The sequence below is a fragment of the Myzus persicae genome, unplaced genomic scaffold, assembly GCF_001856785.1.
Source record: "Myzus persicae strain clone G006 unplaced genomic scaffold, MPER_G0061.0, whole genome shotgun sequence".
In the NCBI taxonomy this organism is placed as follows: domain Eukaryota; kingdom Metazoa; phylum Arthropoda; class Insecta; order Hemiptera; family Aphididae; genus Myzus; species Myzus persicae.
This window is the reverse complement of record NW_019103690.1, coordinates 241760-259397: the sequence shown is the minus strand read 5'-3', so window position 1 is coordinate 259397 and position 17638 is coordinate 241760. Positions and strand designations below refer to the sequence as shown.

Here is a 17638-nt window from a genome sequence, read left to right as displayed (position 1 = left end):
GGAGCTTCACAGGCGGCACATTTTTTAAACTTATCTATTGGAAAGTCACCTACTGCACATAATAAGCATTTATTTTTATTTTTTTTTGTTGTATTTAAGTTGGTAGAAATACTTTCAATATAATTATCAACTACCTTTTCATAATTATCTTTTACCGACATTCTCTTTTTGTAAATAGAATATTCTAAACGTTCAGTATCTAATCATTCTACAATGGAATCTCTATCCGTCTTAATCGGTGTAGTAACTCTATTTAAATCATATTTTTCGTAACGTGGTGAATTCTCATCAGTATGACTATCATTAAAATATGTTGGAGGACTTATTTTTGTGTGACTTTCTTCATATGGTGGTGAATTTTTTACACCGGAATCTGCATAATAATCTTCTTTATTAGTGTCAATCGCTTCATAAAGTGGTGAACTGTCTTGAGTTGAACTGACTTTGGCTATTAATATGCATTGCCGAGTCTTTTAATAAATTACGACTTGACTTTAAAAGTGACATGCCACGGAGTGAAGATATATGATGTTCTATAAAAACCATTCAATACCCGTGGGTGGTGAAATATTTTTTAATGTAAAATTTTTATAAGCTTGATTTGACGGCTGCAGAACTCGCCTTTTCATCTCCATAACCAAAAATAGGTACCATTATAGCCGACCATAAAGACAATCAAATTAAAATACTTTTTTATTTTATCATAGGCAATAATTATGAAAGTAAATTTCCAAACGATCCATCAAATATACCAGATAATGTTTCCCATAATTTACTTCATTATTTTATGGAAATGGGACCATGTCAACCTTGCCCTTTTGATCTGCTCAATAACATATATCCAAAATCTTTGGATTAAAGTGGTTTTTCTAGATCATTTTCATCAATCATACTTTCACAAATCACTATCAGGTGGAAAATTAGTTAAAACAATCTGGTTATCATACTCACCAATCTTGGATAAAATTTACTGTACTACATGTAAATTGTTCGGTTTATCGAAAATAAAAAAAATAAAATTACTTTATCCTAAAGACATAAGTTACTTTTTTATACGGTAAGTATTAACTGTCCCCAGATGAAAATTTAAGAATAAAATAAAAGAAACTTGAACTCTTTATTCACTTTTTTTGGTATACGAGTATAATCTACATTATTATTATACAATATGTAATAACCAATTATGTATATAAATATAATTTTAACTTATCTCGATAAATTTATTCATTCAGGTCGATTTGATAAAAACAAGACTGCGATCCACAATGCAACAGGAAAGGTTAGAAAGCCTGATGTTGATAAGCTGCGAGAGAGATATTTCCATTGACACCAATGAAGTTCTAAATATTTTTGGAAAATCATCTGAGTTATTAAAGAAAGCTTTATTATTTAAATAAAATAATTTTTATAATCTTATATAATGGTTGATATTTTTTTAAATTAAGATTGTGTCCTATTATGTATTATGCCTTAAAACTTAATAATATTTATAGTTTTTAATGAAAAAAAAAAAATAGCGAAAAACCTGATAGTGGTAGGGTACTAAGGTGGGTGGTCAAATTTTATAGTTTGCCTCAGGTCTGGAAAATGTTCTGCACGCCACTGTTTTTAAGTATTTAACCGAACGATGATCGTACACATTTTGAAAATGAGCTTACAAATGCATACAAATTACGTACTAAATTTTGTTATAACTAAGACAATGAATTCATAGTTGTTCACCTCCGGTGGGGCTGAAATCACTCACCAAAGTACCACCCATTATTTTTGTTTGATAACGATAAAACCAAGACCGTAAACATGTTGAAAATTATTAAAGAAATTCATACAAATTACGTACTAAATATTGGTAAAGAAAATTTTCAAAAACTCAAAATGGGTGGGGCCGGGTAAATACACGTTTAAAAAGGCGTGTATTATAAAAAAATCGCATGACGTTGGTATTTAGGTACCTAATTAGAGAGCTAATGATAACTTTTAATTGAGTTAAGTTGATGGAAAATATTTAAAAAAGTTTAAAGTTAATAGGTATCCTAATTTTTTTTAGCTCAGGTAAGTGAAAAGTTATATATTTTATACAAACGTATAAAACCTACTCACTCGCTTATACACTCTTGCACACCTTCTATGCAGGAGACTGGCTTTCCCGATTTTTTTTATTTAACCAATTTCATAATTATTTAGTTAGTTTGATTTTAAAATTGTTTACTATTAGTAATATAATAAACAACACGAATCTATGAACCTACCTACCTATTATAATTATTAAATATTTATCTTAATAGGTATCAAGAGATTTTAACATTTATGCATTATGCTTATCGTTTCATCCATTTATTCATTGTAGGTATTATTGTCCATCAGAAATGTTTTATTAAGTATTATTCTAAGGAATAACTTATAATTTAGAAAACTGGGCACCTACAACAGAGCCAGATAATGCACTTTTTTTTTTAACTTATCAATGATTTCTTCAGTGTCAGTACAAATTTAAATTTTAAATTTTTTTCTTTACTGCCATTAGCATAAATCTTCTAACATACAGTACAAAAAAGTGATTCCCAATTATATAAAAGCCAGAAAAGTTATATTTTATTTACTTCACAAAAAAACTTTTTTTGAGACAAATTGATTTTGTATGTCTGGTGAGTGAGAGTGGAATTCAAAAAAGATATCCAAAACAAGGGTACAAATTTTTAAACATTGATAAATCAAATTCCTTTCCGCCTAATTTTTTCTATAGTTTCAATAAATAAAATATTGTGTTCAAAATCACAAGCAATTTTAATATACAATGTATTACAACGGATGTTTTTGTGGATGTTATTATTACTATTTTTTTGTTAATTTATAATTCCTACTTAAAATAAAATCATAGAAGATTATAGACATATAAGTAATATAAAAAACATAAAATACTCACAAGCAATGGTTAGATTATTTAATACTACATTTCACACCACAACCATCCTCATATGGATAAAATAGGATAATACAACAATAATTTATACAAATACAAAAAAAGGATCTCATTACTCACTTAATTTAAACATTATGATGTTACAAAAGTTATTAAATACAGACATTGATTTAAAACTATACAAGCACTGATAATAGTAAACAATACACATTGGCATGCCAAACACTAAATTATTTCTTTAAACATCACAAACATTAAATTAAATAATTTTTAATTGGTAATTACACACATTAATGGTTTTTATATGAACACAAATTGTGTTACACAATGTGCATACCTTTACAAATAATGTAATACCATTAACACCCATTTCACAATTAGGAGGCTTATTGTCATCAGTGAATAATATATCATGCTGAGTCACTGCTTCATTGACTTATTCTTGTTCCTGACCAAAGCATAAAGCGAACTAACCTGTTCAGTAATATTATCGGTTAAGAGAAATATAATACAATTTATACCTTTAATAATGTATTATTTGTGTCCCAATTGACACCTTCTTTTTTTTTATTCACTACTTAAGTAAATCAATTTTGAATATTATGCTTCATGGTGTAGTTTTAGTCTTTTCTCCCTAGTTTTTTCTGCTCCTCATTCAGTTATTTTTTGGTTCATTAATGTTTAACTTGAGATGACACCATGGCAGTTAATAAATGACTTACAATAACCAAAAAACAGTACCTAAAAATCACTATTTTATATAAAAGTAAAATCTAAAATCACTATTATCCTATGATCAAAGAGGATATATTGAGGTCTGAGTTGTAAACACTCCCTATCTTGTATTGTTATGATAGTGGGCCGTGAAAAGTACACCGCTTGTAAAGGCTGATTTACACGATGCCAGTTGTTGGCATACCAGCTGGCATGCTAGCTGGAAGGTCACTGGCGTCTGCCAACTGGAATTGACAACCGACTGGCGCCCATCGTTTACACAACGCTAGTTACTGGCATACACTTATAGCTACTAGTAGTGTTTTATCAATTCAAGTACTGAGTTGTAGTGTACACGTTATCACAGTCTTGTATAAAATATAAACATTTCCTTATAATATTTTAATATAGTTATGGCAGAAACAACATACAGCGATGATTTAAAAAAGGCAGTGTGTTCTATTACTACAGTATTGTGTGACGAACTGTTGGAGATATGTGAGGAAGAATCAAAGAAGAGAAAAAGAAAAGTTTGGGTTAGAAATTGGATGGATAAAAAGAAATGCGGTGCATCTGAAACAATTATTAGAGAACTTAGAGACAATGATCCACTCGAATTTAAGTCTGTTATCAGGCTTACGCCCGAACAGTTTGATGAGTTGTTGCTTAAGATTAGTCCGATAATAAGCCGTGCTGACACTTTTATGCGCCCAGCTTTACCTGCCAGGCTAAAGTTAGAATTAACCCTAGCGTTCTTGGCATCAGGAACAAACTCAAGAATACTGTCAGTATTGTTCCGCGTTTCCAAAGCATCAATTTCAAATATGATACCTGAAGTATGTGACGCTATCTATTCAGTTTTGAATGATTACATAAAAGTAAGTATTTATTTACAAAAAAACAATATACTTTTATTTTATAATTATTAACAAAAAAAACAATATACTTTTATTTTATAATTATTAACAAAAAAAACAATATACTTTTATTTTATAATTATTAACAAAAAAAACAATATACTTTTAGTTTAAGGGCATGTGGTACTTTTAAAAAACCATGTATTATCCTGATTAGGAAAATTAATTTATCGTGCTGAAATTTCGTGAGGAATTAGATAATATTATACATTCATAATTTATTCAACATAATAAAAAAAATATGTTTAATTAAAATATTGTATATCAGATCCAAATAAATCACTATTTATATCAGAGTTAACTATAGCAGAATGTATGATATCTGCCGTTGTAGATGCAACACTACTAGGGCGGCTACTACTTTCTTCACTTGTTATTGTTTGTGGTGTATATGTATTGAATTGAAAATTAGATGAAACATTACTTGGGCGGCTATATGAAGTCGATGGTGATACCCCTCTCATATTTTTTAAACGGTAATTCATCAAAACTTTTTGTAGGTCAAAGTTTGCTAATACCCTATCGTATGATGGTAACTCCCGCAGTTGAATCGCAATGTGCTTCCCCATTATATCACACTCATCATCCTGAATAGCTGTTTTTGTAGTATTCATTGTTTCATTTAAATTTTTTAATTCATGGACGGCATCGGTTATGGCATCCAACCTTCGTTTTTGACCTTTGTTTTTTGAAAGTGGGGGCATATTTAAACTCGACTTATCACGTACAGGGGTACTTTTTAACTGTTCTTTTGCATTAGTCGAATCGTCTTCAGGGACATCTTCATCATCTTGTTCATGAATAGTGTCTTGGGTCAAAGTGTCTTGGGTTATGGTTCCCTAAAACGTTAAATATTTCAGATTGTTACAAGTTATTACAGTTTCTACTGTTTTTCAGGTGCCAAATTTAAAGGAATGGGAAGAAATTCAATTTGGTTTTAATGAAAAGTGGAACTTCCCTGGATGTTGCGGAGCCATAGACGGAAAACATGTAGTAATTAAAGCACCCCCAAGTGCAGGGAGTGAATACTATAACTACAAAGGTACAAACAGTATTGTACTTCTTGGTGTAGTCGACCACAACTATTGTTTCAGATACATTGATGTCGGATCTTATGGGCGAAATGCTGATGGTGGTGTTTTCCAGTACTGTGATTTATATCCTTTACTAGAAAATGATTCGTTACTACCAAAAGCAGGAGTACTGGTGGGAGATGATGCCTTTCCCTTAAAAACTTACCTTATGAAACCCTATTCAAAGGTAAATCTGACTAAAGAAGAAAAAATATATAACTACAGAACCAGTAGAGCACGAAGAATTGTGGAAAACGGTTTTGGTATATTGGCCAGCCGGTTTCGTATTTTTCAACAACCTATGGCAGTAAAAGTTCCAACAACTATAAAAATAGTAAAAGCTACATGTGCCATACATAACTGGTTACGCTTAACTTCACCTACCACTTACACACCACCAAGCTGTTATGACTACGAAGACATTGTCAATGCTACAATAATACAAGGGGAGTGGAGATCTGAATTGTCTCAGCTGCCAAGTATGTTACGGACACGAATTAACAACAGACCAAAGAAAATAGCACAACAAGTGAGAGACAGATACAAGGATTATTTTAATGGAGAGTGGTCAGTGGAATGGCAAGACAGAATGATTAAATAATTATTAGAATGATTACGTAATTAATTATCAATCACTTTTTTTTATATAAATATACACATTGACATTGATATTACTTATCAATCAGTTTTTTTTTAATAAACGAATGAATAATGCCTAATTAATAAATTATGATTTTACTTACAAAATTACTGTACGTCTGCTTTTCTTTGACAGTTGCTGTTTTCATTATATGATTCGTATCATCGAACCACGGCAATAAAGACTTGTACACAAGATTAGTGCCTGAATGTGGTTTCTTCACTCCAACGGTTAGCCATTTTACTTTTATTTCGAAATTACAGTTTCACACACGTGTACGATGACTACGATGTACTGTTATCATTGACAAACAAAATATTATTATATCACTGTCATAATCCAGTAGTTGGCGCGTGACTGTTGTTGTTTACACGATGCCAGTTAGCTGTTGTCGTTGTGGCGATGTAGTGGAGGGGGGAAGCTGTCGCGCCAGCAAAACAAAATAATTTGTTTTACTGGCAATGCCATCTGCTGGAACGCCAGTGCCCACTGGCTTTCTCCAATTGCTGGCAGATTATATTTAGACGTTGCCAGCGGCTGGCATTCACTAACTGGCGTCTTCGACTGGTACGCCGACTGGCATCGTGTAAATCAGCCTTAACTGCCACCGGGAGCGCTGACTACCCAATGAGGGCTCAAACATATTCAAGTTTGTACGGCACATTATGCAATTTAGCATTTATCCTAATTACAAATTGGTAAACTTAGTAATTAGTACTCATTACAAAGATTATGCATTTCATGGTCTAATAATTAATATTTTTAATTTTAATTAGTGTAACTTAAAACGAATAAAATGTGTATAGTATGATAATTTTAATTCATACATTTTAATACCTAGTTTGGAAAACATTTACCAGTGGGTAGGCAGTAGTTTTTATTTTATATTCATTTTGATATTTTTCTTAATCTCTTCATAAAGAAAAATATTTCTTGTATGCCATTTTATCATTATGCCTTTTGTATGCAAACATCATTCTAGTGCTCAAATAGAAATTAATTACTTATATATATATATATAGAAAAATGGAATACTAGAGGCAGTTTTATTGTCTGCTGTTTATTTATTATATTTTGTTTGGGTAACCCAGAGTTACACTTACACCTAGGCACAAAACACTTAAGAGGCATACTACTATACTAGATGGGTAAAAAATTCAATTTCAAACCACGTTTATACAAAAAGAGTAAGTTGTGTAGGTCCTAAATGAATAACAATATACCTATTGCAAAATAGTACACTAAGATAATATGATGTAAACAGGTACTGTTATTATACACATAAATATGATAAAAATGTTCATCGAGTAGTAATATGATATTTTCAATAATGCCATTCTTAGAATGACTACAATTTGTTTCTAAGAAATTAAACCTATTATGACATGTAGAAGTATCAAATTATTCAAATTAGGGGAATAATACATTTACAATTAGGTACTTTAATTAATATATTTTAATATGTCAATGGTTGCGATAAATTTATAAATTGAAATTCTTATTTATAACACAAATAGGTAAGCAGCATGTCTATATCTACTCCACAGATCAATATTCCAAAAAAATTTGGATGATTATCAATAATTGTACTATTGAAGATAGAATTATGTTAATCAAAATCCATTTAAGTTATTCATTGTTTGAATTTAATTGATGTTTTATATTTTTATGACCAACTTGCAAGCATAGCGCATCGTATTTTCGTTTACAAATATGAACATTATGAGTCCCCATCGGGTAATAAGCTCTCCCGGTGACATTCACAACTGGTGTACATTTTTGAATCAATTTATAATGACAGTGTTTACACCTCTATATATACACCTTGAGTACGATCATTGATAGTATGATTATTGATTATAAAAGAGGCCATAACATGATAACCTAATTTTTTCCTTCATCATAACTCGATTCGTGACTGTTACGTTGATATAATATTTTCGAGACAAGAGCACTTTCGCGACACCTAAGACTCCAAAGAAGTTCGAACCTTCAATATGCTTGATGTAATGACGTCGGCGAAGTGTTGCGATAAAAATGAAATTTGACGAACCTCCCGATAGACGATTTTTTCTGCCTTCAAAGTAAACATATATGTGAGTGGTTTGTGATCGACTGTGGCTAGTGACCTTCCTTCGACAAGATGGATAAAATGAGGCTTGCCCAGATACGCGATGAGTAGCTCGCGATCGTACGTGCTGTACTTTTGTTCAGTGGCCGAAAGTTTATTCGAGAAAGTGGCTGCCATCTGTCGTCGACTTGCTGCCCCAGAACGGCTCCCGCAGCGACGTTAAATGCGTCGGTGCTGAGACGTAGTGGCGAGTCGGCTCTTATATTCGTGAGTTGCGCGGTGTCGGCGAGAGTTTGACGTCAGATGTCAAAATTCGCTCGATTCTCATCTGACCAGCTAAGCGAACTATCCTGCTTTTTAATCACGGAGTGAGGTCTTACAGTGGTGCTTGCGTTTGGGTGGCGTTCGGAATGAACCTGTGGTAAAAGTTCAGCGTCCCGAGAAAGCGTTGTGGCTGTTTTTCGTTGCCGGTAGCGGCCATTCATGTATTGAGTTTACGCGTTCGGCGTTGGGTGGGTCTTGGTGTCGTTGACGAAGAGTTGGTGACTAGTTGGGTGAGCGGTGGGGTGCTCGGTGTACACAGCCGCTGACTCAATTTTTTTGCGTGTGGCCAAGAAAGTACACGGCTCGCGGCAATGCCGTACGTTTTCGGCGTAACGCTGATGTTAATAACAACATCCCGCCGTCGCTTGTGAAGGTGCTAAGGGACGTGGTGTTTTGTAACGGCGTTTTTTTTTGGTGTAGCTGTCTTGGCCGTCGGTAGGTACCCCATGTGCGCGTCGACGGCAGCTGCTTCCCACGGGGAACTGGCTGCCCACACTTAATCATCGCGTTCAGCGAACTCGTTGAGCGGTGCCTTGATCCCGGCGATGACGGTCTTAACCGCCGTTAGCAATTTGATGTACCAGAACGCCTCTAGAGCACTGTCGCTCATGTCTTCTGGAAAAATCGCGCGCATATCACTCAACAATCACGACGGTGAAAGATCGGTGATGTCGCCGGGTTGAGCCATTGCAACCAATATTGTCTGTACGTCGTAATCGGACGCTACTTGATTGCCTCGTATGACGCATCTAGTCCGAGAAGATCTGCTATTTACTGAACTTTATAATAATTATTGGGCTTGCATATTTTGTTGATCCACGTTTGAAGTTAGAACAATTAATGAATTCAATTGCTGATGGGACATATTTTAATAAGGAAGTACAAATGAAAGGGACGTTACACTCTGTATTTATCAATGTAACATCAGTAACACCTTGATCTTCTAAGAACAATTCTTTAAGAATATTTAGTCTTTCTTTGTATGTATTAAGACGTGGGGTCAAATTGTTGCAAAAACGTAAAATTATATTTGTTTGTTCTTCTACAAACTTTTTGTACGAAATGCTGTCTATGTACGCTATAGTTATAATAAAAGCGACTGAATCAAACGGACATGTGTTACACTTATTAAATATCGTTTTTTATTCATTCGTTAAAGTGTCTTTAAATTACCATTTAATAATAAAGTTTCGTGCTTAGACCTTATGCTTCAATCACATAGAACTCGTTCAATTTCAGTTGTTGGTTCCAAATACTTTGTGGGTCTGCTTTAAATTTTTTTTTTTTTTTTATTAAGAAAAATACAATCTATGCGCATAGTCTGTACAATAAGTCATTAAGATAACAATTAGAAATGGACATAACCTGTTGTAAATTTACAGTTTCTTTACTGTTTTTAAATTGTAGACTTTTTAATAACACCATGTATGTGTTTATCAGTTATTTCATTGGTTTTATTTGCATGCATAATCTGGGAATTGAAAATTGTATCTATGAATGTATTTATCTTTATTATCGTATGAAACTGAAGACGAACTTAAATTATCAAAATGTTTTTTTGCTATTCCTATGTTTGCTACAGACTTAATTTGTGTATTAGTATTAGTATTTTTGGGAATAGGGCATAGTTTTTGTTTTTCGTTATTCCCTTTCAATGTTACACTTGTAATTGGTTCCTCACCTTTACCATGCCAATTTTCTACATCGTCATCAGATAATGATAATGAATCATTAGACATACAATCATTTTCAACTGACGATTTAGAATATGTTGGATTCTTATTAATAGCGTTGTTTCTTAGTTGAAAACTGCGAAATAGTTTCGAGTTACAATCAATACTTTGAATATGATGAAGTATTAAACAGTCATTGGGTGGGTAACATGTCTTAAAATTAGATTTTTTAGTCCATTAAAATCGCTTTCATCTGGAGCTAAGGTAGCAATTTTGAATGGTGAATTAAATATTGTCTGCATAACTGCAGTTCACAAAAGAAAATGCTTACGAACACGCTTAACATCTTTTGCTAATTCTCGCGATTCTCATTCTCATCTATCCAACCACCTGTTTCGTTTAATATTACTGTCATAAAAGCAGTTAATATATGTTTAAAAGTGTCAAGGTTAGTTGAAGTCAATAGTAGGTAGTCTAATACAACGAACAAAAAATTCTTTTAGACACTTTTTCTTTAATACACTCAAATATGAGAGACGTCGATTCGGATAAAATATGTGTAATAACGCAAAAATAGAATAAACAAAAATTAAGCTCCTGCCTATATTAATATTAAAATCTGATATCAACTTAAAGTATCTGTATGATCCTCTCATTTATAAGTGCTTGGAGAATAATACCAGATGCAAGTATTACAATTACGTTATTACCTTCTTCCGGGTGTTCGGAGGGCTCTCCAGGTCATGTATTCGAGAATTCAATCAAATACACTGTACAATATAAATGTATAGGTACCTGCAAATGATGTAATATAATGCAGCCAGTAATAATATATTTTATATTAAATGACTTACCTGACTCGCAGCTGTCTCTCGAGTTATGCTGTAGAAGTTGTAGATGACACAAATTAATTACTCAATACACTGATTATTACTGAGTCCAGTTGTCGCTCAAAGGATTCGGTATAGAGAGGTTGTTACTCTGTTTGGTGGTGCGTATACACTGACGAAGGGACAACCCGGTTGTGCCGACCAGGGAGTGATAGGCAGCTTCATCAAAAGGTTGTTTTGTACTTCCAATTTCTCTTCTGGGACAAAGCCCTTCTTTACCATATCGTTTCTCCAGCGGCATGTAAGAAAGCCAGATGCCCTACGTTTTACCGTTGCAAACATAAGTAAGTGCCTTATTACGTACTTTCATTAGTCACATCAATGTAGAGATGTGTAATTCTGTTAAGTGTATTAAGTACATATGTAAGTATGTAAACAAGGGCAGTGACCAAGAAAACCAGAAAGATAAGATAACAATGTACGAAAGTGGTAGGTATATCAGCAGTGCCGAAGCAGTATGGATTATATTATCATTTTCCATTCATGAACGATATCAGACCGGTTTTTCATCTAGCCGTACACCTTGAGAATGGTCAGTGAGTATACTTCACCCCTAATAACTTGGCAGCGAAGCTCAATAATCCTACTAAGACTACGCTTTTAGTATTTTTTGAGTTATGCAAAACTGATGTTTTCGTAAAAACCCTTCTTTTTTCGGTAGTGCCTTACTTTGTATTTAAGAATAATAAGTTTCAAAGAAGGAAGCAGGGAAGGAATGTAGATGGCTGGCCGACCGTAAAGAATGGCAATGCATTAGGAAGAGTGTATATTATCCATCCACACAATACTGAATGCTACTATCTTCATATGCTTCTTCATGCAATTAGAGGACCAACATCTTTTTCAGACCTAAAGACTGTTAATAGTATTTTCCATAATACATTCCAATCTGCCCGTAATGTATAAGGTTTGCTTGAAGATGATAATCACTGAAACAATACGTTAAATTAAGCTTCTTTGAGTGATTCTCCTTTCAAGCTGCGCGTACTATTTACAGTGATGTTAGTATTTTATCAACTATCGGATCCTTCAACCCTTTGGGATACGCATAAAAACAATCTTTCAGAGGATATTATCCGACAAATGGACAGATATTTGCAAGGCGATGCTGACCAAAAAGATGAGGCTCACAACAAATATTTGATATATTACAAATTGAAGATGCAGTGCTTGCTGTAGGAGGTCAGAGTATATAAAATTATGGGCTACCTCAGCCAACAAGGACAGAAAATAACTTCGAAAACATAGTCTATCAGAGAGAGATAAACTACGACCTGAAAAGTAGTAGTGAGCAACGAGGCTTGCTAACAGACGAGCAATACAATGTCTATAGTCGGATAATACACAGCATTAAATCAGATACTGGAAAAAAATTTTTAATGCTCCTGCAGGAACTGAAAACACTTTTCTTATAAACTTGCTTTTAACAAAAGTAAAGAACAATCGTAGTATTGCTTTGGCTGTTGCATCTTCTGGCATTGCAGCTACTCTTTTGGAGGGGGGAGGACGGCCCACTCAGTATTCAAATATCCTCTCGATCTCATTAACATAGAAACGCCAATGAGTAATATACCAAAACAAAGTAATATAGCCAAAGTGCTTCGCAATTATAAGTTTATTGCTTGGGATGAAAGCACTATGGCGCATAAAAGAGGTTTTCAGGTACTTGATAGATCTCTTAAAGATATAAGAAATAATAATGAAGTGATGGGAGGAGTAACTATTCTTTTAACTGGATACTTTAGCAAACTTTGCCAACTATACCAAGAGGAAGTCGAACAGATGAAGTTGAGGCTTGCATAAAAGCTTCTTATTTATGGCCGTTAATAGAACAACTTTCTCTCAACATGTCACAGCTCTGGAAAATTCTCTGAACTTCTACACAAAATAGGAGATGGAGATTTTCTCGAGTTAGCTGGGAAGTTGGTTGTCATTAAGGATTTAGATTTAGTAGTTACAACCCTACAAGAACTTATAGTTCAAATTTATCCTGATATTGCCTATATAAAAAACAAATCGATGGATTGGTTATGTGAGCGCGCTATTTTGACCCCGCAAAAATGATAGGGCAGCTATGATTAATGAAATTCTTCTTAAATCATTTAAGGGAACAGAAATGGAGTATAAGTCTATAGACATGGTACTAAAGACAGATGACGTAGTTCACTATCCAGTAGAGTTCCTCAACGCACTTAATCCCCCTGGCTTTCCAGCACATAAGTTAGTCCTTAAAGTAGAAACTCCAATTATGCTGTTGCGAAATCTTCATCCACCCAAATTCTGCAATGGTACTAGACTGTGCGTGAAAGCACTCCAAAACAATGTCATTGGGGCAACAATAATTATAGGTTGCGCTCAAGGAGAATCAACGCTTATATCAATCGTACCACTTTTATCATCAAACTATCCATTCGAATTTAAAAGACTGCAGTTTCCTATCAAGGTATCTTTTGCAATGACTATAAATTAGTCGCAAGGGCAGTCGTTGAAGATAGCAGGGATTGACTTGAGTGATGACTGCTTTAAACATGGACAATTTTATGTGGCATACTCCACGGTTAGTTCACCTACAAGTTTAGTCATTCTTACCCCCAAACGGAAGAACAACCAATGTAGTCTATAAGGAGGCGAGGTGCCACAATAATAATAAAAAAATAATAACAATATTCATAGCCTATAAATATACGAGTATGTTGTCAATGAATCTAATAGTGCTATAACAATAATTAACACACACACACACACGTGAATTCCACGTAATGTTAATACTATCAACACAATTAAATTAAACACTAACACACGGCTTATGAAAATGCCAAAAAAGAAACTTACTGAGTCTGGGAACCATACTACATGCCATAACTGAACCAAAATAAATAAATAAATACACACCTATCTTTGCTTCGCTGCAGCCTGCAGTCAAATACAATCGTAATAAGTACTCACCTTAGTTTGAATTTCAAGTTGCTCATTATTGTTATTTGAAGACATCATGAATATGATACTATGATAGTATAAAAAAAAAATAGTATAATATAGAATAAACTGGTCGGTGGTCGGTACTCGATAATCAGTACTCACCAGATCACCACGGCTAGTTAGCGTATGATTCGGCGGGTTGTGACAGGAGTAGGGACTAGAGAGATAAAAATATTAAATTAAGGGTAAAACCGATAGTAAATTTTTATAGAATGCAAAACTATTTAAAAATAGTATTTTTGTGAAAAACTGCAACATGGATATTATGTTTCTGGTACGTTTCAAGTGGAAGTTACTGAACACAATAATGTAACAACCATGCGACATATCATTTATAACATTATAGGTCTGTAGTACCAATAGTACCATATAATGTCGCCGGGATAAATCTTAAATGTTAGTTTTGTTTAAACAGAACGGATACATTACATACATATTACAAAGTAACGTTGATTGTACGATATAAAATGTTGGTTGCTGGGATGTGTTGAAACATCCAATGAATACTGAGCTTATTAACTTTACCACGTTTATAAATAAAACAGCATGGAAATGTATGATTTGCTACAAACACATCGTTTATTATATCCGTCTATGTCCCTGGCTCCAATATATCATAATATTATATTTCCTTTACTTTTATATGGTACGGAAATAAGAAAAATGTTAGAAAAATCAGTATGAGATAAAGTTAAATGAAATAACTTTTTATTATTTTCTTCTTCTGTAGATGAACATGAAGTAGATTCTATTACTTTTACACTTATGTTTTGTTGTATCTGAACACTTAGCATATCCTTTATTTTATTTTGCCAATCGTGTCTGTTTTGATAAAGTGCAATATATATTGTCTTAGCTGACATTTTATATTGAAATTCAACAGACAAATCAACCCATTCTTGATCAGATATTGGTCTTAAAATATTATCGTCATTAAACATCAAACACTTATTTTCTTGAAGAGCAGTGAACACACAACGTCGCTTAATGCAGCAGGCCTGCCATTTTTTTAACCTAAAACGAATTCAATAAAAATGATTTTAAATATCATAGAAATAGATAAAGTATAATTGTGTGAAATACAAAAGATATTTAGATTGATTTAAGACTTATTTTCAATAATTATACTCAACACTACAAATAAAAATGTATTAATTTGTGTTAACAAATACATAATTATTTTAAAAAAACTTTTTACACCGGTCGTGTATTATGAAATATCATAAGCCCGATAAACCTAACCTGATCTGACTATATATGATCAAAATTTAAAATAGTTTGAAATTATTTTTTAATGCTAGATCATTGTATACAGTAATGGAATATGGTGCTCAAATTAGTACTTCACGACGACGGTCTGTCAGCCTATATTACTAAGTATATTTCATGATACTGACTCTTCCGATTCACTCCAAACCAATGCATATATTTCGTAACTGATTTGCAACTATTGGCCACAAGCTGTATTTGCCACGATTCGTATCTACACGCCGATAAAACATACACAAAACTTAAAAGATCAGGTTGAAAGTAATTTGAAACACACTGGCCTCCGAGCCGTGTACATAGGTATACAATTTAAAAGTGTATTCCAATTATTTATTAACTTTAGAGGACTAAATTTATGCCACATAGACATAGAATATGGCTTTCTATTGGTAAAAGAATTATCAAAATCGGTTCAGTAGATAAAGAGATCACCCCTAACAATGTCACAAACATTACCTCTTTATATTAAAAAATTAAGCCACAGCAACGTGAAGTCAAAATTATCGTAGCTTATAAAAAAAGTAATTTAAACTAGCATACCACCTGCTTAGAATTTAATACGCAATTATTAACATTATTAATTTGCAGAACAATCAAGTTGTATTAGATTCTGAACGTAATCAAGTTGAATAAAAAAAGCTAAGTTAAATAAGAAAATGTAAATTGGAAAAAATATATAAATTGAATACAAAAATCTAAAATCTAATTTTTTATTCATATTATATGTTTTTGTTGAACTCAGTTTTTTAAGATTTTTTATTCAATTGAGATTTTATATTCAACTAGGCATTTTTTATTAGACTTATCTTTTTATGCATTTTAGATTTTTTTAATCGCTTGTTATTTTTATTTGTCTTTTTTATTCAAATTTGATTTTTTATTTGACTTCTAATATACTCGTATACAAATGAATATTAGTTTGTTCACAATCTATATACACTCAAAAACTATAATTAATTATATATCGTTGTTAACTCATATCACTACCTAACAAACTTAATTTCAAAAATAAAATCAACTACAGTAAACTATCTCGTTATGGCCGTTATGCCAAAACTCAAGAAGATAAGAATAAAGTTCGAGATATCAAAAATGTGTTTAATCAGTTATAAATAAGGTTATAATCAGTCATAGTAATGAGTTATCTCTTATACCTTCATAACTTATCTGATCGATTTTTTGAAAAACTCGATAATAAGGTAGTCTTACCGGCGTAAGCAGATATATAATGGGCAATATTAAAGAAATTAAAAAAATAAATGTGACTTAATCATCAATTTAATAGAGGGGGTGGTCACATTAATTCTGTTTTTGGTTATTGTACCTATAGTTACAAAGTTTTATGAAAAATGTGTGAAAAGATTGTGTATACCAGATCGGCACACCTGATGTGGCCTAAGAGTTGAGATAGGTACATAAATCTCATTTTTTCACTTTACGCCGTACTAAAAAAAAAATGATAGGTACCTCCCAAAGTTTTCTATGAGCCAACCGTACATAATATGATTGTACCAGACGCTCTTATAGCTAAAATAAAGCTAACCGATGGTACGCATCTGCAGGCTGCTATAATAATATGCATATTGTGCATTGTATATTATTATAATAACACTACGCGGGATGTTTTGTATACGCTCGGCCGCGGACATCGTTTGCCCAAAATCGGGAAAGATTTATGACACAATATATTCGAGGATGGTAATGTACGTTTAAGATTTTTTTAAGTAGACGTTTCGGATGTTTTCTTTGCACGGCAGACGTATAACACCAGCCGTGATGGCATTTAAATAAGAGATGATGGCTCGCGGGTGTAAATGGTGCGTGGAAAGGAAAACGTCGTCTACGCAACAGCAGCCCTCTTATATTTTATAATATATTATTATTTACCGTCCAAATGGGGTTAATGTAGCGATGCGTCAATGTCCGCGGCGGCGTCCTGCGTTATAAAAGCATACGGGGTAAACAAAATGTTTACGTGTCGGGAGGGCGATTAATTTCGAGTTCGTTAAAAATGTGGCGGTGCCGGTAAACCGTGCAGCAACGTGTACGGGTCGGCGACAATAAATTTTAATTTGGGCGAGTAAAAAAAAATCTAGAACGCTACTTTAATTGCGAAAACGCCGCTCCGTGACCGCGTGTAAGAAGTGACCTGAGATGAAACGAAATAT

The 17638-nt window shown here is 33.1% G+C and overlaps 2 protein-coding genes across 2 annotated transcripts; both read left to right on the top strand.

Annotated features, from left to right (window-relative positions):
* Nucleotides 1-4047: 4047 nt before the first annotated feature.
* LOC111035029 (putative nuclease HARBI1) lies at nucleotides 4048-6225 on the top strand. The gene is made up of 2 exons (XM_022316515.1): nucleotides 4048-4512; nucleotides 5449-6225. Exons 1-2 carry the CDS (start codon nucleotides 4048-4050, stop codon nucleotides 6223-6225), a joined length of 1242 nt encoding a protein of 413 aa, XP_022172207.1.
* Nucleotides 6226-13296: 7071 nt separating this feature from the next.
* On the top strand, nucleotides 13297-16103 carry LOC111035028. The gene is made up of 2 exons (XM_022316514.1): nucleotides 13297-13665; nucleotides 16059-16103. The coding sequence occupies exons 1-2, from the start codon at nucleotides 13297-13299 to the stop codon at nucleotides 16101-16103; spliced, it is 414 nt and encodes a 137-aa protein (XP_022172206.1).
* The last annotated feature ends 1535 nt before the right edge of the window (nucleotides 16104-17638 follow it).